This window comes from Brachypodium distachyon, chromosome 1 (genome assembly GCF_000005505.3).
Source record: "Brachypodium distachyon strain Bd21 chromosome 1, Brachypodium_distachyon_v3.0, whole genome shotgun sequence".
Lineage (NCBI taxonomy): Eukaryota > Viridiplantae > Streptophyta > Magnoliopsida > Poales > Poaceae > Brachypodium > Brachypodium distachyon.
In genome coordinates, this window is record NC_016131.3 from 42,409,025 (window position 1) to 42,430,874 (window position 21,850).

At 42.3% G+C, this 21,850-nt stretch overlaps 1 protein-coding gene across 3 annotated transcripts; it reads right to left on the reverse strand.

Moving 5' to 3' along the window:
• Positions 1–323: 323 nt before the first annotated feature.
• Positions 324–19,902, reverse strand: LOC100845251 (chromatin structure-remodeling complex protein SYD). 3 transcript variants are annotated; one of them, XM_024462803.1, is made up of 35 exons: positions 19,518–19,902; positions 18,470–18,583; positions 18,330–18,391; positions 17,217–17,419; positions 16,414–17,133; positions 16,112–16,317; positions 15,507–15,646; positions 15,361–15,425; positions 14,452–15,275; positions 14,162–14,259; positions 13,873–14,058; positions 13,125–13,305; positions 12,853–13,020; positions 12,728–12,771; positions 12,538–12,594; positions 11,814–11,910; positions 11,544–11,716; positions 11,254–11,467; positions 10,966–11,091; positions 10,788–10,877; positions 10,515–10,631; positions 10,325–10,405; positions 10,131–10,238; positions 9,418–9,587; positions 9,208–9,286; positions 9,048–9,122; positions 8,402–8,499; positions 8,210–8,317; positions 8,051–8,108; positions 7,750–7,971; positions 5,531–7,676; positions 5,117–5,428; positions 4,930–5,004; positions 4,781–4,846; positions 324–4,696 (listed from the first exon to the last, which is right to left on the reverse strand). In XM_024462803.1, the coding sequence occupies exons 2-35, from the start codon at positions 18,572–18,574 to the stop codon at positions 552–554; spliced, it is 11,619 nt and encodes a 3,872-aa protein (XP_024318571.1). In that variant the 5' UTR covers positions 18,575–18,583; positions 19,518–19,902; the 3' UTR covers positions 324–551. The 3 variants fall into 3 exon arrangements, with proteins under 3 accessions (XP_024318571.1, XP_014751938.1, XP_024318569.1); XM_014896452.2 differs by having other exon boundaries at positions 324–4,645; positions 18,470–18,587; XM_024462801.1 differs by having other exon boundaries at positions 18,470–18,587.
• Between the last annotated feature and the right edge of the window lie 1,948 nt (positions 19,903–21,850).

The following is a 21,850-nucleotide window of genomic DNA, read 5'->3' on the forward strand; positions in this document are numbered from 1 at the left end:
AAACAAACTGAATTCTTAAACTAGACATCACAATTAACAGAAACCGGACACTTGACTGGAATTTAACAACAAGAACTTAAATTTGAGGAGCATTCATCTCAGATCTCAGCACAATTTCACTAGCAGAGGAAAGATTACAGCACTTAGGTCTCAGATTCAGGTTACACACAGCAATGAGGCAAGGTTCTAGACTGCTTCAGAACCATGGTTGCTGGAGCTTCCCCAGGGGCACACTACAGCCAGGGTTAAATTTACAGAAACAGTAAGAGAAAAACATTGGCCTTCTGTACAAATGATTATTGGAGAAATGAAAAGCACATCAATTGCTTTGTTATGGGCCTGATGCAGATGACATTATTTTATTACCTCATGCACAAAAGCTGATGCAGTGCCAAACAGACCCTAAATCATTTGTAAGGTACAAAAGTTCCCAAGTCACAAATTAACTTAAGCATACATAGCGGTTCTGGAATACAACAGGATCTTACTATATTCTAGATACAACATTTGCATAATCTACTTCTCACATTCATCAACCCCATTAGCCTCATCTAGTCATCTTCTCCTCTGGGAGATGGCAATGGCTGATTTGAAGCAGGTGAAGGCTCATTTAGCACCTCTGCTTCCTCCACAACCGGAGGCACATCAGCTGTGGCATCAGCTTCTTCTGGTTGTACAGTTTCACCAGCTTCCATTCCATCCTTGCTAGGAAGCTCACTAGTTGTGACTACCGCATTGTCACCAGACAATTGTTGTTCAGTTTCAGGTTCTTTCAGCTTTGCATTTTCACAATCAGGTGAAAGCTCAGTGTTTAGCACCTCTACTACCCCCATAACAGGAAGCTCAGAAGCTGCAGCCTCAGCTTCCTTTGGCTCCACACATTCATCATTAGATACAGGCTCAGATCGTGGAGCTTCCACTACCTCCTGGTTGCGGAGCTCACCAGCTGTGACTAGCACAACTTCATCGGGTGAAGGTTGTTTCTTGGGAGATTCCACAAAAGTAGGCACCGAAATCTCCTTAAATGGCTCCATCTCCACCTGATTAGGCTGATCAGACTCAGAATTTACCAATTCTTGATCAACAGAGCATGATGCTTCTACAATTTCCATCTCCATAGAACTAGGTTGAGTAGAATCAGTAGATTCTGTATTTTCCTCAGCTGGCTGCATTTCCGCTGTAGTAGGTATGGAGTCATCTGTTCCTGCAGGTACTGGCTCTTCGGCAACTGCTTGAACATTATCCTCTGGAGCAGATGCCTCTATCCTTTTGTCTGCTGGTTCTGTATCACACACTAGCAAAATTTCCTTCTGAGGCACAGATGTTTCAATGCTTTGATCAACTTCACTGGCATGCTCCACAGAATCTGGCTCTATGGCAACTGGTTCAATAATATTTTCGTCTTGAGTAGGTGCTTCTACTTCAGTAACCAAGGCTACAGTAGTTTCCTCTTGGGGAGGTAGAGATGTTTCTTTACTTGGATCGACTTCTGTACCAGCATGCTGCATAGACTCTGGCGCTATGACAACAGATTCAGCATTTTCCTTTTGAGCAGGCGCATCTACCACTTTCTCTGCTTCTGGTTCTGTAGCGACAGTAGTTTCCTCCTGGGGAGCCGCAAGTGTTTCTGTGCCATCATGCTCCAGAGGATCAGGAATTACTGAAATAGCAACAGGACTTTGATGATGAACTATGGAAGCACATAAAGTACCCATTCCAAGTTCTGGACTACTTGCACCCTCCAAACCCGTTTGCTCCACAGTACATGCTTGGACAGGATATGGTTCGGCAGGAACAAGAACAGACGCAACAACAGCAGTGGCTTCCGTCATTTCCATGGTGACAAAGTTGGATGGAGCTGTGCCACTATTTTCGTCTTGAGTAGGTGCATCTACTTCAGTAACCAAGACTACAGTAGTTTCCTCTTGGGGAGGTATAGATGTTTCTTTACTTAGATCAACTTCTGTGCCAGCATGCTGCATAGACTCTGGCGCTATGACAACAGATTCAGCATTTTCCTTTTGAGCAGGTTCTGGTTCTGTAGCGACAGTAATTTCCTCCTGAGGAGCCGCAAGTGTTTCTGTGCCATCATGCTCCACAGGGTCAGGAATTGCTGAAATAGCAACAGGACTTTGATGATGAACTATGGAAGCAGATAAAGTACCCATTCCAAGTTCTGGACTACTTGCACCCTCCAAACCCGTTTGCTCCACAGTACATGCTTGGACAGGATATGGTTCGGCAGGAACAAGAACAGACGCAACAACAGCAGTGGCTTCCGTCATTTCCATGGTGACAAAGTTGGATGGAGCTGTGCCACTATTTTCGTCTTGTGTAGGTGCATCTACTTCAGTAACCAAGACTACAGTAGTTTCCTCTTGGGGAGGTATAGATGTTTCTTTACTTAGGTCAACTTCTGTACCAGCATGCTGCATAGACTCTGGCGCTATGACAACAGATTCAGCATTTTCCTTTTGAGCAGGTTCTTCTGGTTCTGTAGCGACAGTAATTTCCTCCTGAGGAGCCGCAAGGGTTTCTGTGCCATCATGCTCCACAGGGTCAGGAATTACTGAAACTTCTTGCACTTCAGTGGCGGTAACCTTAAATGTAGCATCTTTGCTGTCAAGGTCCATCGTGTCACCAACCTCCACAGGACTATTAGCTTCTGCACGATCCTCTTGCACATGAACAGAAGCTCCAAACATAGGCTCGACAACAATTACAGTTTGCGAGGAAGCACCGCCATGCTCTACCGTGCAGTGTCCATCTCCTGAACTTGCTGCCTCCAGTTTGCCTTGCAAAACATGAGTTTCATGAATTGGCTCAGGTCTTGCAAGCTGTTCTGACCTGCAGTAGTCATTAGCCAAACCTGCTGCATTAACAGATTCATCTTGGATGGTACCACCAACCTCAGTTGGCTTTGGTCGTGTCTCAACAAGTTCAGATGTAGCAGGTTGCTGTTCAGCAGGATGGACCCTTTCTTCAATTGGTTCTGCTCCTCTAGCAATACCAGAATCACCACTAGGTTTTGTGCAAGGTTCATGCATAGGAACCGGTTCATGATATCTTTCCTGTTGGATAGGAGCAGCAATTTCTCGAGTTGGCATTGGTTCTACAACAAGCTCAACTGACTTGGGAGCTTCAGAATGACTGGTAGCAGTAACCTTCTCATCACTTGGTATCTTATCACACACAGTACTCAATGTATGACATGATGAACCAAGAGCGTCATCAAGATCGTCATCAAGTTGCTGACTGCCACTTCTATATTTCAGATTGCTTTCTTCTCTTGTTCCTTCCTGATCAGTAATGGCTGTTTCTTGAACACCCACTGCTTCACTATCAACACTACCAGAAGCTTCTAACCTGCCAGCACCATCATCAGTATCTTTATCACATTCAACTGTCACGAGCGGGGTGGTTGCAGGAGGAGGATTTGCATGTTGCAAGGCACAGCTTCCTTGATCCAAATCAGCATCCTCTGAAGGAGCAGAAGTGATTTCTTTAATTGGCTGCTGTTCAGTGTCAACAGGACGAACAATGATGGCCATGCCAGCAGCACTAACTTCAACAACACTGGCTATGGTAGTGGTTTGGGGCTCCAGTGCAAATGATGGCTGCTCTCGGTGAGCTGGGAAGACGTGCTGACGTTCCCCAGAACCATCAGTCTGCACTGATTCCTTATTCGCATCAGTAATTGTAGCGGACAGGACATCAAGAGGAGTTTCTTTGCTTCCCACTAAATCACCAACATCAGCTACCTGGACAGAATCATCCTCATCTGAGTCTTCTGAAGGAGAATAGCCAACTAAATTCATAATATGAGAAGCATCGTCAGTATGACTACGGTTTGGATTGCCACCATCAGTTTCATTGAAAGTTTCTTCCACTTTCTCCTGTTCTTTTGGAGAAGCAAATATAGAGGAACTATTCTCTAATCCATCTTGTTTTGCTGGCTGATTTGAGCCAGTTGATTGTAAAGCAGGGGGGAAGTCACTAGAAGAGCCTTTAGAGATATCATCAATCTGCATAGCTTCGGTTTCGGCAGTGTCTTGGCTAGCACCTTTCATACCAACAACAATAACTTCCCTTTGCACATCAGTATGATCATCTGTTAAGATAGAGGCACTAGCCTCTAATACCTCTTGTTCTGCTGGCTGGTTTGAGTCAGTTGATTGTAAAGCAGAAGGCAAGTCACTAGAAGAGCCTTTCGAGATATCATCAATCTGCATACCTTCGGTTTCGGCTGAGTCTTGGCTAGCACCTTTCATACCAACAACATCAACTTCACTTTGCAGATCAGTACAATCTTCTTTACAGATAGGGGCACTACCCTCTAATACCTCTTGTTCTGCTGGCTGGTTTGAGTCAGTTGATTGTAAAGCAGCAGGCAAGTCCCTAGAAGAACCTTTAGAGATGTCATCAATCTGTACAGCTTTTGTTTCGGCTGAGTCTTGGTTAGCGCCTTCCATATCATCTTCAGTTGTGGCACGTTCCTTATCTGAGGCTTTACAAATATTCTGATTGCCTGGCAAATTAGTCTCAGCGGAATGGTCCTTTTGACCCTCACAACCTGCATATCTTGGAGAAGTGTGTGAGTCTACAACAGTGCTAGTATCTGAGTTATCTCGCGGTGTTTCCCGTTCTGCACCAGACAAAAATTTAGTAATATCAACCATCTTGTGTTCCTTATCATCTGTACATATATTAGATGAGCTACTAATGAATAACTGTTGACCATGTATATTAATTAGTTCAGAATTTTTAATCCAGCACACACCTTTTGTAGATGCTTGTCCAGCAGCTGAAACCATCTCCACTAGTTGTGCAATATGAATTCCAGTACCTGAAAACACACAGATGTGCATTGAGTAAACTGACCCCAGTATCACTACTATAATAATAACAATAAGTAATAACAGGACATACTCTTCTCATCAGGACTTGACACTGGTATTTTGCACTGCATCATGGACCCAGCCAACTCTATCCCTTCTTTCAACTCTAGCAAAACATAAAAGGTACACTTTAGGTGGATCGAACATAACAATCTGCATATTTTGTGGGGCCAGGACTCAGGGTTGGTGAGGGAGGGAGGGAAGGAGATGGGCATTACCATGAGAATCACCTCCAGGTGATTTGTTTTCTGCTGATTCTACTAATGAAGTAGTCTGAATGCTGAAACTGGCATCAGTTTGCAAGGTTTCAACTACCCGATTATTTTGTTTAGGACAAGTCACATCAATGGCAGCTCCCTCACTTTGCAGACCATCATCATCAGCTTTTGTCGGGGCAAGAATATCCTTATCTGAGGCAACAAAAGGGGTTTGGCTGTCTGGTAGGACAACCGTAGTGCAATCATCATTTGCAGAGGCTGGTTCTGCAGCCAAAACCAGTGTTTGCTGATCTATATGATGACCTTCAAGACCTGAAAAAGGCATTGACGTGCATGAGCAATATGAGCCATTGTTACTATCAAACAACGAAAAACAACAGGCTAATGCAGGACAGCAGGAGTCTGAAAGAGTACCTTGCTTGTCACTACTTTCTCTGGATAGAGCTAATGCAGGAGTCTGCCTTTTCACAGTGCTATCTGTTTCTTCAGTACAAGTTGTACTTGAATGGGAAGCAGTTTTCTTTGGAGATTCTAACTTTGCCTCTGATATCCCCACTGGAATAGACACTTCCCCACTTACACGAGTATCAGCATTCTTCTGCTCTCCACGAACAGAAGCGGTAATAAGCTCTGATGTGCCAGCTTCTTGTTGTTCCATTGAAGAAACACAAACTGTCGTGCTCGGGCTTGCTGATACTTCTACCTTTTTCACATCATCTGTCTGCTTCGATCCAGCTAGGCGAGCACGACGTTCACATGCAGCTGTTGCAGATTTACTTTTGGTGCGAGGTTCGCGGGCTGAGCCTTTCCTCCTTCTACCAACTGGAGTGACACTGACGACCTCAGAAGGCAATGTATTAATGTCCTTACCTGAATTATGAAGTGAAGAAGCAGGTGGTTCAAACTGGACATTTGCGGGTTTATCATCACTAACAGGATTTAGCAATGATTTGCCAGTAATCGTTTCAGAATGAGTAGTGGTGACGTCAGAATATACTGCAACATGGTCCTTCCCTGTCTTACATGGCAATTGAGCTTGTGCTCCCAGGTGTGATTTTACTGGTTTATCTTGGACATCATGATCAGTGGATATCCTAGGAGTTGTTTCAGAATAAGTAACATGGACATCATTGAAACCACTAGGAAGTGTAGCCTCATTAATCGGAACTGCTATAGGTGTGCTTGGCTGAGAGTCATATCCAGACTTGTCACGCGGTGGAGAGTTAATATTTGGTAATTCCTTGGAAGTATCTTGAAGTGCATTGTCATCTCCTCCTTTCACTATTCTTAGCTCCTCACCTGTGCTCATGGCAGTAACAACATTGTCCATGGTCACAGGAGTACCATAAGATTTCTTCATAGCTGATCTTTGCCTAGTGCTTACTCCAGTATCATCGCTATCCGCTACTTTCTTTCTGCGACGACGTGAAGCACCTTGCTTCTCAGCCACCGGAACATGAGGTGTTTTCAATAACCCGTCTGAAACCACAGGTATAGTAGGTACAGATGCTGAAGAAACTTGCTCAGAGCTCGCTTGAACAAATCCAACAATTTCGTTGCAGGCAATCTTCGGCAGCAGTGAGCTGGCATTGTCTGAGCTCACTGAAGCTCCAGCATATCTATCTTCTGTCACAGGTGTCGTAACTTCCCGTGCAGGGGGGGAGATACCCTTAACTCCCTCTGGCAACGATGGAACAGGTCTGTCTGTGACCAAATCCTTCTGCAATCCTGACACATCACTTGCACATGATAAGGGCATATCCACTTGAGAGTGTGGAGAAACCACAGAACTAGAACATGTTTCTCCACTACCAACTGAAACCACGGGGATTAAACTAACATCACCTGCATTAGATGACATAAGAGATTTCGGTTTTCGGCCTCTTCTGCGAGGGATTTCACCTGCCTGGGTTTTTCTGCCTCTAGATGTAGCAGGAGCTGGTGGATAAGGTGCTGCGCTAGCAGCTACTAGATCGTGACCACTCTGCACTGGTGCACCAACTTCCTTTGCTAAAGACTGTTCCAAAACAACAGAAACATCCTTAAGTTCAGTACCAATATCTGGTTTGATGGTAGCTGCTGGTAGAGCAGCAGCAAAAGCAGTACCCTTCATTTCAGTGCCAATCTCTGGTTTGAAGGCAGCAACTGGTGAAGCAGAATTGATGATAACATCTGGACCAGTAGAATGGATGGTAGTAGCTGGTGCTGCAGAGTGGATGATACTTGCTGGTGCAGAACTGCCATGAGGCATAGTTCCCGTCTCTTGTCTGCCAGCCTTTGTAGGGGACGTAACAGGAGATATTGAAACATCTGACCTTCTAGGTCTACCTCTCCGTCGCTTAGCTGGTGAAGAGTCTGCAACTGAATCTGCAACAGCCGGGACTGGCTCCATTTTGGCTTGGACTGGGTCTTTTGAACTTTCTGCAGGTACTTCCAACATACTTACTTTAGAGACCTCTAAATCCTTTAATACACCACCAGGTTGAGGTGAGTCAGGAGATTCAGCCTGACAAAGTTTCTCAAATTCTTCTTCCGTCCATTGGTCCTCATAAGATCGGACCTATGAAGGAAATTTGAATTAGCAAACAAATATATCAACCAATAATAGAGGGATGGATAATCATGCAACTGACCTCACGAGCACGTTTTCCCCTTCCATAATGCTTTGTATCGAGGCCCCCAAGTTCACCCTTCCTCCTCACATTTACCTTTACACTTTTTATGTTCGGTGATTCATAAATCTTCATAACATGGCAAAAGGGTTTCAGATCATCATCGGACACAAGACGGGAGGGCATTATTGAGGGATCTAGCCCACTAACTGAACCATCCTGAACAACCTTTAGCCATACCGCCTGAGAGGACACAAGAATCAAATTGACATGTACAAAACGTTAGCAAGAAATAAACAATAACAGTAAAAATTGAGCATACCGTTTCTTCTTCTCTTCTTTGCTTATCAATAGATTCAAATATGTCAATCTCATTTTCGCTGCAAGAAGTGATATGTTATGCAAATTTACATAAAATGTTGTAAGTCACAAAGACTGTTAGCCAATGCTTATATAATACTAATGACCAACCCAGTCGTACCTCCGGGCAAGAATATTATTTAGAGCATCATCATCTAACACCGGAGCTGATTCTTCCTTCTTACACTCACGTAGGAGCGATTCAAGATACTCCCTCCGATCTTCAGCACTGCAATTGTTATTAACTGGTATGAAGGAAAGGAAAAAAAGATATCTAGGACAGCTAAGAGTTTAAGTGAGTAGTAGAAATGACCTTGTGTTGTTGTCAAAAAATCCAGCAGTTATGCTCTGATTAGCAACACCTAATTTATGTTCTGCTGCAGCCCTGACTTGCTCTTCCACAGTACGGACCTTATAATCGACAAAGTACATCCAAGTCAGGAATAGTATTAAGATTTTCAGCTGAAGTAAATGAATGCCTTGATTCTTTCCAAGCTCTAGAAAATAACCGCTAAGCAAACATTCCGATGGGTATTGTTGTGGTTTTCAAAAGCAGTTGCTTCCACATAAGTTGAAACCAACTTCTTGTGGAGTCATATCACCAAAATCTTACTGAAAATGGTAAAGAATCCTATAACACAGTAGTGCTGAAACAGAAATGAAGCATGCACACACTTATTACTCCATTCCTTGTAATTAAAATATGTACTGATAACACATCATAAACTCATTCCTAACAGTAACGAATGACGCGCACAAACAAAACAATGACTGGCTTCCCAATTTATGAGTGCCATACTATGCAACTACGAACAACTCAACCAGCAACATCGTTTGTTTACAACTCTATACATCCAGAAGAGCAGACTATCAACACGGCAGTTACAGTAATAAGTACGTAACTGTTTCGACACGTAAAACAAGACTATCAACACGGCACGTACAGTAATAATACATACCGTTTCTAAACGTAAAACAAGAACCTCCTTCTTTTGACCAATTCTGTGGGCTCTAGCCTGTGCTTGGAGGTCAACCTGAAATAATCAAGGAAAAGACAGATATGTAGGAAACATCTTACAATATATCCCCTAGTGACACAATCAAAGGAACTTTAGCTACCTGAGGATTCCAATCAGTATCAAAAATAATGACGGTATCAGCTGCTTGGAGATTGACACCAACACCCCCTGCTCGGATACTACATAAAGAAAGGGGTGGGGTAGACCGTAGATATAAAATATTAAGTAATCGATCAGATTAGCCACGAAAAATTCCTGGACTCACGATGTTTTGTTTACATATGCTAGTCTACGGAATCTAGTAATTTACCTGAGCAGGAAAATGAAAGCGGGAGAATCAGGATCATTAAAGTTATCAATAAGGGCCCCTCTCTCATGCCCAGAAGTGTGCCCATCCAATCGAAGGTACTTATACTTTTTCCATACTAGATAATCCTCCATTACATCAAGCAATCTAGTCATTGTAGAAAAGAGCAGAACCTGCATGATTGTAACTAAAGTCGGTCAAGCAAAAGTTCTTGCCAGAAGGGGACAACGACTTCAAACTAAAAAGAACCAATTCAAGTGTGACTAATATAGGTCATCTTTACTCTTATAGAAGAGCCAATTGATGGCAGTGGTCCATCACCTTCTCATCTTCTTCTACCATAAAATAAACTTTTCACCCCCTTCTAATGCAAATAATGCTTGTATTGCAAAAGACTGAGATGGTAATGATATTTGTTATCAAAGTTAGGATAAAATTATTAGCATATGCCACTAATATATAATAATACTCCCTCCGTCCCATATTAAGTGACTCAAATTAACTCAAATATGGATGTATCTATGCCTAAAAAGCGTCTAGATACATGTAATACAAAGTCACTTAATATGGGACGGAGGGAGTAGTTCTTTAGTCTAATTTTTTCATAACCAGTAATTTAATTTGTTTAATCCGAAGCAACGCACAGGTATTTAGCTAGTACACAGAAATTATGAGATTTGTACAAATCTACCAAAATACCATTAAAGTTGACTTACCCTATGGCCAGTGGCTTTAAGTTTGGGTAGCAATCTGTCCAACATCTCTAGTTTTCCACAGAGCCTCACAATAGATGGCAGATAGTGCCTAGGTAGATGACCCTCAATCTGCATAGAGAATCCAGATGGCTGATGATGCTCACAAGGATATAAAAAATAACCAGAGAGCAGCACATGGCAGAACCGCTTCCTACCTCCTCAACATGAAGCTGGCTAAGGTATGGATGGTTGCATATATTTCTCAATTCCATGACAGTGTTGTGCACTGAGCGGACCTAAAGAATGCAAGACAACATATTACAGATCAAGAGCTCCAAAATATCTAACAAGTGAAACACTGAAGTAAACAACAGAAACAACATTGAACAGTCACACAGTGCGCACCTTAACTGCTCCAATTCCACCAAGGTTTTTCTCCACCCTTGTCATGAGAAGTTTCTGATAAGCTGATGCCTCACATCTTACAAGTCTTTCGATCTTCCCAGGTAATTCACTTTCAACCTGAAGAAATTAAAACACAACTAAATTATTGCAGCAAATAGATGGCCTGGATACACAAAACACAGAAGTAAACAGGCGGGAGGGAGGGAGCATCTCTCCCCCCACCCAACCCCAAATCTCAAAATGAACATAAACAAAGCGAATGAAATCAAAGACCTTATGCTTAAGTCTTCGGAGTACAAAGGGCCGAAGAACTTGGTGAAGGCGATTTATGATCAGTAAGTTTTCCTCCTCTGAGAGCAAGGCCTTTTAAGAAAGAGATAAGTGGAGTCAAACACAGCTTCCTTCCAATAAAACAATGCTGCACCTCGGAAAACATATATTGAAGCCTTACCTCATCGGCTGAGTTATCACCATTACTTTCAAATGGTTTGTTAAACCACTGAGAGAAGTCTTCTGATGAGTTAAATATATTGGGCAACAGAAAGTTCAAAAGTGCCCAAAGTTCCTCAAGGTTATTCTTCACCAAAAAAGCACAACATATTAGCAACATGTCATATATGCATAGTTCAGTAGCATGTACAGAGACCTCAGACCATTGTATATATAGAGAAAAAGGCACTTGATGCAGTCCATGCAAAGACATAACCAAATGTTAAAGTAAAAGTGCAAGCTTTAGAACCTGCAGAGGTGTTCCTGTCAACAATATCCGATGAGAACTCCGATAAAGCTTCAGATCAGCATTGAGCTTACAAGACGCATTCTTTATACGGTGTCCTTCATCAATTATTATATAGTGCCACTGTATTTTGCTTAGTTTTGGCCTATCATGTTTGTTCATCAAGTACTCATATGTTGTCAAAAGAACATTGAACTTCTGTTGAACAATCATCTCTCTGAAAAAGTAGCTCTAATTAATAAGATGTCCACATGAACTAGGGCAAGGATAGAACTGGAAATTCTAAAACTTACTTGAACAGTCTGCGCCTTTCTTCTGGAGGACCAAAATAAGCAATTTTATTTATACTAGGTGCCCAGAAGTTGAGTTCAGATACCCATCCAGAAAGAACAGACGATGGTACAACCACAAGAAATGGTCCCCGGTCATTTTTTGTTTCCATAAGGTAGCATAACAAAGATATTACCTGCCAAAGTAGCAGAGCAACATAAGCACTCTGACACTTGTTTAAATAAGCATACGATCTGGCAAGAAATACTGAGTGGCACTGTACTCAATCTTACTTGTACTGTTTTACCGAGACCCATCTCATCAGCTAATATTCCATTCAAATTATTATTGTACAGTGAAACCAGCCATCGTAAACCATTCATCTGGTACCTGTAACATAGCAAGTGATCCTTGTGAGGAAATATGCAACATCTATTTCCTAGAGGTCAAGGGTTAGTATTATAGATATATAGGTACAGGTGTGGTAAATATGCAGAAAACCCCTTATACATTAGGGGGGGGGGCGCGGGTACACAACAAATATATGGAAAACATAAACAACCCTAACAAGTTAAGGTTGTGTTTGTTTGGCTGCAGATTCCAGAATCAGCTGTGGCTGCCAGCAACAGGAAGTGCGCAAGCAGGTGGGTGGAAACTGGGTATTGATCGACAAGGACCAGACCGATCGAATCGATCAGGAGTGGCGGGGCACGAGTTGCGCGTGTGAAAGAAAAGGAAACACTAGGCTCTGATACCATACGAGGAAATATGCAACTTATATTTCCTGCAGGCCATGGGGTTCTACAGGCGTAGTTAGTATGCAGGAAACCCCTTATACAAAAGGAAAATACACAACAAATATATGGAAAAGATATACAACTGTAACAATGCTCAAGAAAATGCTTACCGGATGATTAAACATGTGTTAACCGGAAAAAAAATCAATGACAATGATATCTTAAATGTACTTCAGATGATGAGATAAATAAAAGCAGGAAAATGAGCCACGCGACTTACTCCCTCAATGTCCCGCCCTGAAGATAAGAAGGCTGGTCGTTAACAACCTCCTTTACACTAGAAAAGAAGCAATAATGCATGAATTAGAAAAAATATTAGAAAGTTAAGTAGCAAATAGGTTAAATTAGGCAAATACTGATAAGGATTTTTAATAAGTGAAGCATGTAGGTACATTCAATCCATGTAGTACCTGTGGGCCAATTGATAGTACTTTTCGTTGCTCTCTAGATAATTCTGGAAAGAAGAAGACACAATTAAGTAAATTTCAACATAAATGCATCTAATCAAGACTAAAAGCAACAAGCGATGAAAAACCTGAGGCTGGTAGCTCTCATCTTCAACATCATTTGCACTGACGCTCTTATCAGAAAGATAAGATGCACGGCCATCCATGGAACTGTCACCTCGTAATTTGGCCCCAAGTTTCTGAAGATATTTCTCAGTTTCTCGCAGCAGTTGCTTAACACGGTCAGATTTTGCATCCTACAAATAGCAATACTTATCAGTTGTGACCAAGTCCAACAAATATTGAGAATAGAGCTATGCTGAGAACATACAAAAAAATTAAAAAAGCAAACAAGACTCACCTGGACCATCCTAAGATACCCTTCAACGTCATTGTTCTTAAGGAGGTTGATCTTCTCCCGTTGGATTCTATCCAGTTTCTCCCTATGAATTCGCTCTTTCCTCTTGTGGAATTCTTTTATATATCTATTAAATCCCTTCAGGCGTTCTCTTTTAGCCTTGAAGATATCTTCTAATTTCTCTCTGCAAGTTCCAAAGGCAAGACATTATCATATGACATTGGCAAAATATTTAATGAGTGTAACCACAAAAATACAGTGTTTACGAAATAGTACGTAGGATAACTATTGTAAAAAAAAAGGTAACTGGGATGGATCAATTATTCTGATCCATTTCAAACTTGCAACATGTTCATTTGAGGAAACCACCAACTACTTCTTTCAACTTAGCTTACTTAAGTTTGATTGTCCAAGGACCAGCTAGGCATTACTATGCTCAGAAATAGAATTTATTTAGCTGCAAACTACAAAAGTAGTATACATTGATTTTGCTATGTCTCCAGCACAGATGATACTATTTTAGCTAGCCTCTACACAAAATAGAAATGTTACAAAGCCGCTTAATTGCTAAATAGACCCCTAAATCATTAATATTGTACGACTATAAATCATTCAATAATGACTTACCCGATGACCAAATAAAACATAACACATATGCCACAAAGAGTTGAGGAACACTGGATGAAAAAGCTACGAATAACAACTGCACAGAAAAGGATTCAGAATGAAGAACCCAAGATAGTTAATCAACCTGTGGGCCTCTATATCAGCAAAGAACTCTTTTTGTCTCTCGCGAATTCTCTTTTGCCTTTCCTCCTTCATTTTCTGTTCAATCTTTTCTAGCTGTTTCACACGGCGTCCATGCCGATGTTTCTTTACTGCTTTTACACGCTCCAAATCAGCTGTACTAGGCTTAAAAAATTCTGACATGAAGTCACTGCCCAATGTAAGGAAGAAATCAGAAAAAGGACGGAAATAACCATAGATACATAAAGTAAGCACAAGGAGTAAAGGCTGGGGATATCCAATGAAGAGCAAACCTGCGCACACGGCGTTGAAGTGGGAGAAGCTGAAGCTTTTTCAATTCAATTACAGTCTTCGTCTTTGCAGAAAGATCTTCAGATGAACTAACATTTTCCTGAAGGATGGACAAGAACTTAGAATTTTGCAACCAACATTTACAGCTCTACAACTACAACGAGGAAAAACAGAATCTTTTAAACAATGGAAATCATGTATCTATGATAAAGAATCTTGTGAAGAACTCATAAATATGTATATAATATTTCCCAATTTCCAGGTTATCAACGTCAGGAAGATAAGGAAAGACCTTTAGCTTCTGATAGGATTCTGACATCCTTTTATGTGCCTTCTGCTGCTCTAACACCTTCTTTCCATTTTCTTCATGTTTTCTCTTTTGATAATCCAAGATCCATTTTTCAGTCATTGTGTATTTTGGAGGAGATGATGTGAAATCATCATGCTCGGAGAGATCACCATCTCCTTCATCGGCAGATCGATCTGACATCTCTCCCATGTAGCTGCAATTTTCAACCTCAGTTCCAGCTGTCTCTGGAGTTTGTTCCTTTCCTGGTAAATTATAGTTCTGACCATCAACAGGGATACGATGAAGCCTCGGAGGTGGAAGTGATTCTTTAGACGCTTCATCCTGTGATCGATCTTTGGCCAAAAGGCCAGCTTCCAAGTTTGGATGCTGTCTATTACCACCCAAAGAAGATGGTCCCTGGCCTCCCCAACTTAAATTTCTATCCAAATTTTCAGCATCAGTCCTGTAGGTCTCAGGGACAATCCTTCTTGTATCTCCCAGAAAGTATGACTGCTGTGGACCAGATGGCACGGGAGCTACTATTTCTTGGGAACCAGAACCAGTTCCCTGTAAAACAACAGCTTGCTGGATATTTTCTACTTCCATCGACAATTTCTCATGCTCAGCTATCATGGTCTTCTTTTTAACAATTTCTGGATCTTTCAACGAGGAATCAACATCTGCAACACTGCCTGTAGATGTGGATGGAAGTCTAGACATATCACTTTGCCTACCAAAGATTGCAGAGTTTTCCTGGCTGCTACAGTTTTCCCTTGTAGAACCATCAGGCACTCTGCTCTCATTACCTCTCTGACCTGTACCACCACCTGCTTTTTCAAGTATAAGCTCATCAGGAGTACAGAAACCCTGTCTAGTGTCTACTCAGCCAATGTGTACTGTTTTAGTTCTTACCTTCAGTAGGGGGTCCTCCTCCTAAGGCAATTTCGAGATGCACCTTTCTGGGCTGCATATTGTTTCTACAAGAAAGAGTAGCTACATGAGTGCTCAAGGTGAAGTTTGGATACTAATAATCCTACATCGTCTCAGCATGAATGTACCTGAATGCAAGAAATACTAAGCACTGTGCTCTGAGCTGCTTTAACTGTTGTTCTTTGAATGGCGTGTTTGGAGCTTGGAAAGATGACTCGGTCCTCTGTGGTGCTCTGCTAATACTTTGCCTTTCTTGCATTGGAATGCCCTGTGGAGTTACATTACATTACATGGGTTCATCAAATAAAGTACCTCCAGAAAACAGCATATTAGCTGCTGGAGATACAGATGTCAGTGAACATACGACTAGATGACCAAATAACAAAATTCATGGGCCGACTGGCAGAAGCAGGTTATGCTCATTAGATGATCAACCTGGCTAAAAAGTACCAAGGCATGCATATAGACATTCATGAAAACGGTGCACAAAATAAATTGTGTGAAAAGTTTGATTACAACATTATGGAAATGAATACCCTGCATTCTTTCCAGGCACTTTCCAACATATACGTTGAAGCTACCAGGACTACATGAAAAGTTACCTAACATTAGGGGATACACCGACAAAACTTAGGCATTTCAATAAAGGGTTTTTTGAAAAGGCCAAAATGTATCCAAAATACGTAGCATTTTTGTCACACATGATCTTTAAGGACAAAACCACATGTCTTACATGCGTAACCCCCAAGTGCGCTCCAACTTTAGCAGCAGAATGAAGTTCAGTGCCAGCATTGCCAGAAGCCAAGTCCTTGCCCTTGTCCAGAAATTGTGAGCCACCTCCAAAGGAAGAAGACATGTAGGCAGGGATTGTGGGGAAATCCATTTGTGATGCCGGAGTAGGCTTAAGAGCTGCTCCTTGTGACCCTACATTCATTTTCCCTGCAGTATAAGCAAAGCTCAGTAAGGTAATTAGGTAAAACTATGCATTTCAATGTCTTTGAGAATTCTATTACGTCTCGTTTCTCATGAAAGTACCTTCGACATTAACTCCTGACCGCATTAAACTGGGAACAGACCCTTGAGTATTTTTCATAACTGGACCTTGTGGATTTTGATTCCAGCCATAACCAGTATTAAACAAATTCGCTCCTCCCAGTATACTTTTCTGCAACTCAACTGGGATACTACCAGAAGCCACCCCTTCAGCAAAATTTGAAACTTGTGACATTGTGAATGGGTTTGATTGTTTAGTACCGTCGACAGTCCTACCAGCCGAAGCTGGTGGACCTTCCTGCTGGGCCCTGAAAAAAGATGTGCCACCCGGTAAGGGCGGCACCTGACCACTTGCACCTTGGAGTGTATGTGATTGCTCAGGCTCAACTCCTCTGGAAGGCTGACCTTGTGAACCAGCTTTGCCAACCTGTCTCTTTTTTCTAGCATTTTGTCCAGTAGAGATAGCATCTGACTTTGAGTTGTCTTCAGCTTGCAAATCTCCTGGTGCCTTTGGATCCATCTTTTTCCTCTTGGAAGATGATTTCTTGCTTGTTTTTTCATCGGACTTCAAAGAATCATGTGAATTCATAGATCTAGTGTCTTCCATTTGCAGACTTGCAGGGCTTTCGATTCCAGAGGACCTACCACTCTTCTGCGACATGGAGCCTTGATGAATATCAGCTCCTGCGACATCACCCCTGTTTTGTCCTACTGGATTCCTTCCAGGAATATGTACCCCATGTCTTGCCATGTCTGCTGAACCTAACAATACAAAAAAAAATCACCAGCAAATTATACTCATATCTCCAACACAGTGGCTGAAATTTTCCTTCCAAATTAGTTACCTGATGGATGCCTCAATGCAGCTTGCCCGCTATTCTGGGATGCATCACTTCCAACCATGAGAGCCTGACTACCAATGATCTCCTTGTCCTTTGACATAACACTACCAGAATCTACTGCTTGTGAACCGCCAGCAAATGGAATCCGTGATGATCGCAACGCATCCATATCAATACCATGTTGGCTTACAACAGTCTCCATGGCCCTGCAAACAGAAATTACATGTGGTACAGACATCTTGCGAATTAGGAAAAAGAGAAAACCCAAGTTCTAGGTTGTGAAAACTGAAATTTTGATAGAGCATTCTGAAGTACAAAGAATCATTTTATTTGTATGTTCTATTCATGTCAAGACAGACCAAACTGTATATTTGTGTGTGTACTACATGGTGCAAATGATAGATTCATTAGGGAGTATGAGCAATTGAGCATTTCATTTCAGTTACATCCTTGGTTCTTTTGGTGCAAAACAACGCCAAAAATTGGGCAAAACAAAATGAGTTCAGTAGACGACATTGTTGATTGATCCCAACAAAAGGTGTACTGAAGTTGCTACGTTCTTGAATTGCCTAAGGTGCATGGTGCCAAAAACAAGGGGGTGTACTCGAGATAAATAGGGCACAAACTTGGTATAGCCATAGAAGATCGTACGAATCTATCATTACATGCTAACATGACAACTTAAAGAAAAATATTATCAATGTTAAGCCTCCAAATGACAGATCACTCCTGCCATCTTATTCTTGTTTGCTTTATCTGCCACTCCCTTCTTGCCATCCTCCTACTATTTCCCTCCCTCCACCATCTCCATGACAAAGCAGCTGAGAGGGAGGATGCTGAACTCCAAGTTGCTCATATATTTGGGGATCGTGCACTTTATACTGCATATTCACAGTTTGCCACATAGACCTGGAAGGCGCGCATCACCAATCTTCACCTCTCCCTCCCTGCCTTCCTCACTACGCTTGTTTTGACACAGGGACCCACCTTTACCTACTTTCCTCTCCTAAACTACTTGAAGCAACTGTACTGTATAGAGTTGAACTTTAACTTGTATCTGAATTTAAATTGGTGACAACATTTTGTTAAGAAAAGTTAGTCAAGAAAAAGAATTACCTAGATATGACCTGATATGGCAGAGACTGCTCCTTTCCACTTAATTTCATATGCTGACATATCTGAAGGTCAAATAAAAAATCAAGGTTATGGTTGAGTTCGAAGTTTTTCATGTTCTGCATATTGGTCGCAATGCATACCACATAAAGTTTTGTTGCTAATTTAGCAGGTTCGTCCTTTGACTCCTGAATAAGTTTATGAAGTAACTTCGCAGCCTCCACTTCAACATGCTGTGATGAAGCCATCTGTGACCTCTATCTGTCATCAGAATAACGTTAGTCAAAAACTAAATAGGTAACACATAGTCCAAATAGCACTTGTAAGAGACAACAAGTATTCCAGTCATTCATTTAAGTGAACAAATAAGATAGACTTCAAGAAGAAAATACAGTATATTAAATACAATGCAGCAGCATGATTCTCAGGACTATTTTTAGTATATGCAAACTGTTAATTGGGAGTAGTGGGTTTGGTAAATCATAGAAAAGCATAGCTACATAATGTTACATAGATACAAACAACAGAACTTCCAAAAAAGAAGCTGCTTTAGGACTAGCATGTTCACCACACATCTGATGCTATGTAAATTACTAGTGCTGGTAATAATAGTGGCAGTAACACATCGTATGTGTTCAAGCATTTATGGATAAAACTGTAGTTATCACTAAGAAATTTGGTATTTCTTGCTTCATGATAGCTTGGGACCTGTCTACAACATACAAATTCCATGCATGCAATGGAATTGCACCACTCAGTGAAAACAGCAGTGAGCTGCATGATACCAGAAACTAAAGCATCACTAACAAGACTGTCAAGACGTACGACCTAGCACACAACTCACCGGCCTTAAGTGCAACCAGAAGCCAACCAATAAGATAACGGCAACGCAACGCACACTGCAACCAAATCGAAGACCACAATTTTATTTTCTTAGAACATTTCCCACTTCCACGACATAGCGCACCCAGAGCTTCTAAGTTCTAACCATAGCAGCAGCTCGATGGACCTAAGAACTTCAATTCCCAACTTATGCTTCAAAGAACTAACACCCCTAGTTGAGAACAGAACTACACTGATCGTTCAAAATCCGAGACCACGATTCCCAAATCCAGTCAGTAGAAGACCAAGCCTACGCTCCAGTAAGCTCAAAGCAGAAGGAAACTATCGAAAGATGTCTTTGCTGCTTACAGTGATAGGGATCGGGGTAAAACCCTAGCGGAAAGACGAGAGGGGTGGAGACAGAGCCGCCTCGCGCGAGAGCTGCTGGTTGCCGGCGGCGGCTTGGGATCTCCGGGGAGCTCCGCGGGAGCGATGACGCTGATGGCCCACTACCCCGCCGTCGCCTGCCTCCGCGCCACCCCGCGGCTATCCATGGCCCAGCCCGGCACCGCCCCGCTGCTACCCCGCGACGCCGTCCGTGGCCTCAGCCGTCCTTCGGGTGCGCACTCCGGAGATCCGCCGGACACTGGTGGGAATTTGTAGCTAGGAGGCGATTGGGAGAGGAGTGGGAAATGGGGAAGGCTGCGGTGCAGGAAGGAAATGGGGAGAGACGAGAGAGAAGACGAGTGAGGGGGGGCCGGGGAATAGAGAGGAGGGGCTTCGGAAGACGGAAGACGGGAAGAGCGATACCTGCGATCCGACGGTCCGGATGGCACCTCTGGTTAGGAAATCGTAGAACACACCAATCTTGAACAAACTGATATATATTACGGAACGGAACGAGTATTAATTACTTGATCAGGAAAGGCAGAGAAGGTGTCACCGCATCGGCGGTGACGGAGAAGACGTCGGCAGCAGATCTCGATCATGGAGAGGACACTGGAGGTAGCAGCCAGCGGCGGCAGATCCCAATCGGGTGGGCGGTGGGCGGTCGTGATAGAGAAACTAACCGATAGAACCCAATCGGGGAGGGGACTGGAGGCGGATCTGTAGCTTTTGGGTAGGTTTGAAGAATTTTCATATTTTGCAAACAATTTCCAACACGGATCTGGAGCCCTAATCAGCAAACGAAAACACACACGCATCTAGATCTTTCACAAGATTTCCATTTAGATGAAAGCGCACAAAGAGAGAGAGAGGTAGGAGAAAAAACCAATTCTACCTTTTTCCATTGTTCCCACAGCACACTTGCCGGCAATGGACCGCAACGATAAGACATGCGGCCGCCCCCACCGGCAACAGCGTGACTAGTAATCCTGTCAAAATGTAGGGGGTGCCATGCGACGGCGTATGTGGAGAGGGGGAAGGAGTTGGCTGCTGTGCTGAGGCAGGCTTGTGCGGAAGTCGGGGCTCTTTCTCTCTCGCCCTTTATTTCACAAAGCGCGGAGTATATGGCAAGAAGATAAGACATGGAAGAAATAAGGGACGGTGAAGTCCCTTTCTCTCTCAAAACGTGTTGTGTATGCAAAGAAGATAAGGCGTGAAAGAAATAAAGATGGGAGATACAGATGGAAGTGGGACCATGCAAAAAGCGAGCTCGACCACGATATGATTGCAGCGAGCTACTTTTAGATCGTGTGGCGTGGATGCCTGCGGAAGGGTTCTTTCGCAAATTTGAATAACACTTGACAAAACTAAGAAACACACGGGAGTATAAAAAGGTGGTAGATTTTTGGGCAAGCAAACTAATACACGAAAATGTTATTTAGGTATATGTCATGAACCTTACAAACACAAATAATTTCATATGGTTTACAAAATCTAGAACGAAAGCTCAATACTAGACTACCATCAATCTAGCGTTCAGGAATATGCCCCACCTTCTCTAAAAAATGCACTACACCTCTTATATATCATCGCCACGTTGACAGATCTTCAAGCTCCCTCTAGAGGATGTCATGATTCTTTCCACAGACACACGATATATAGTAAACAATCCACACCTTTCAATAAAACATCAGTTCTTAGTTAAATTAGATGCCAACTGTCGTGTTTGATGTGACTACAAAAATGTGTGAAATTGATAAACGATAAACATGTTTCCAGGCTCAACTCACGTCTGTCCAAATACAATTACTAGATAGCCCATTTTCTACTTGTATTGTCAATTTATCCATGCCTATTTACCTAGTTATTTAATAGAATATTAGGACTTGATGTTGATGTGATCTTAGGTTGTTTACTAGTCGCTCCAAGATATGTACCCCCACCCACCCCCCCTCATCCTCCTATTTTGTACATTTCAAAACTCACTCTAGAAAAGTCTTATAGGCTGAACTCTTGCACTATCCAAATATAATCGATTACCAGATAGTTCAATTCTTACTTACCAGCTTATTTAATTTATATTAGCACTATGATGTCGATGTGATTGGTGCATAGTTTACAAGACTACGTGCTCATTAATTTGCCTTCACAAAATATGCACGCAGCACGCCACCTCTCGTACATTGTTGAAATATCTCGAGCACTCCTTCCATAAAAGCTATAGATGCACAAGGTTGCCGGATTCATAGAATATATGATGCGTCTTCTCCATTTGCGAGAATATAACTGGCAGTACCACAAGCAATCTAATGCCT

Coding starts and splice junctions, on each gene's coding strand:
- LOC100845251 (XM_024462803.1), bottom strand. CDS start 18,574: ATGGCTTCATCACAGCATGTTGAAGTGGAGGCTGCGAAGTTACTTCAT. Junction 18,392..18,469: donor TAGCAACAAAACTTTATGTG/GTATGCATTGCG, acceptor TTTGACCTTCAG/ATATGTCAGCATATGAAATT. Junction 8,500..9,047: donor TTGTTTTACGTTTAGAAACG/GTATGTATTATT, acceptor GTCGATTATAAG/GTCCGTACTGTGGAAGAGCA.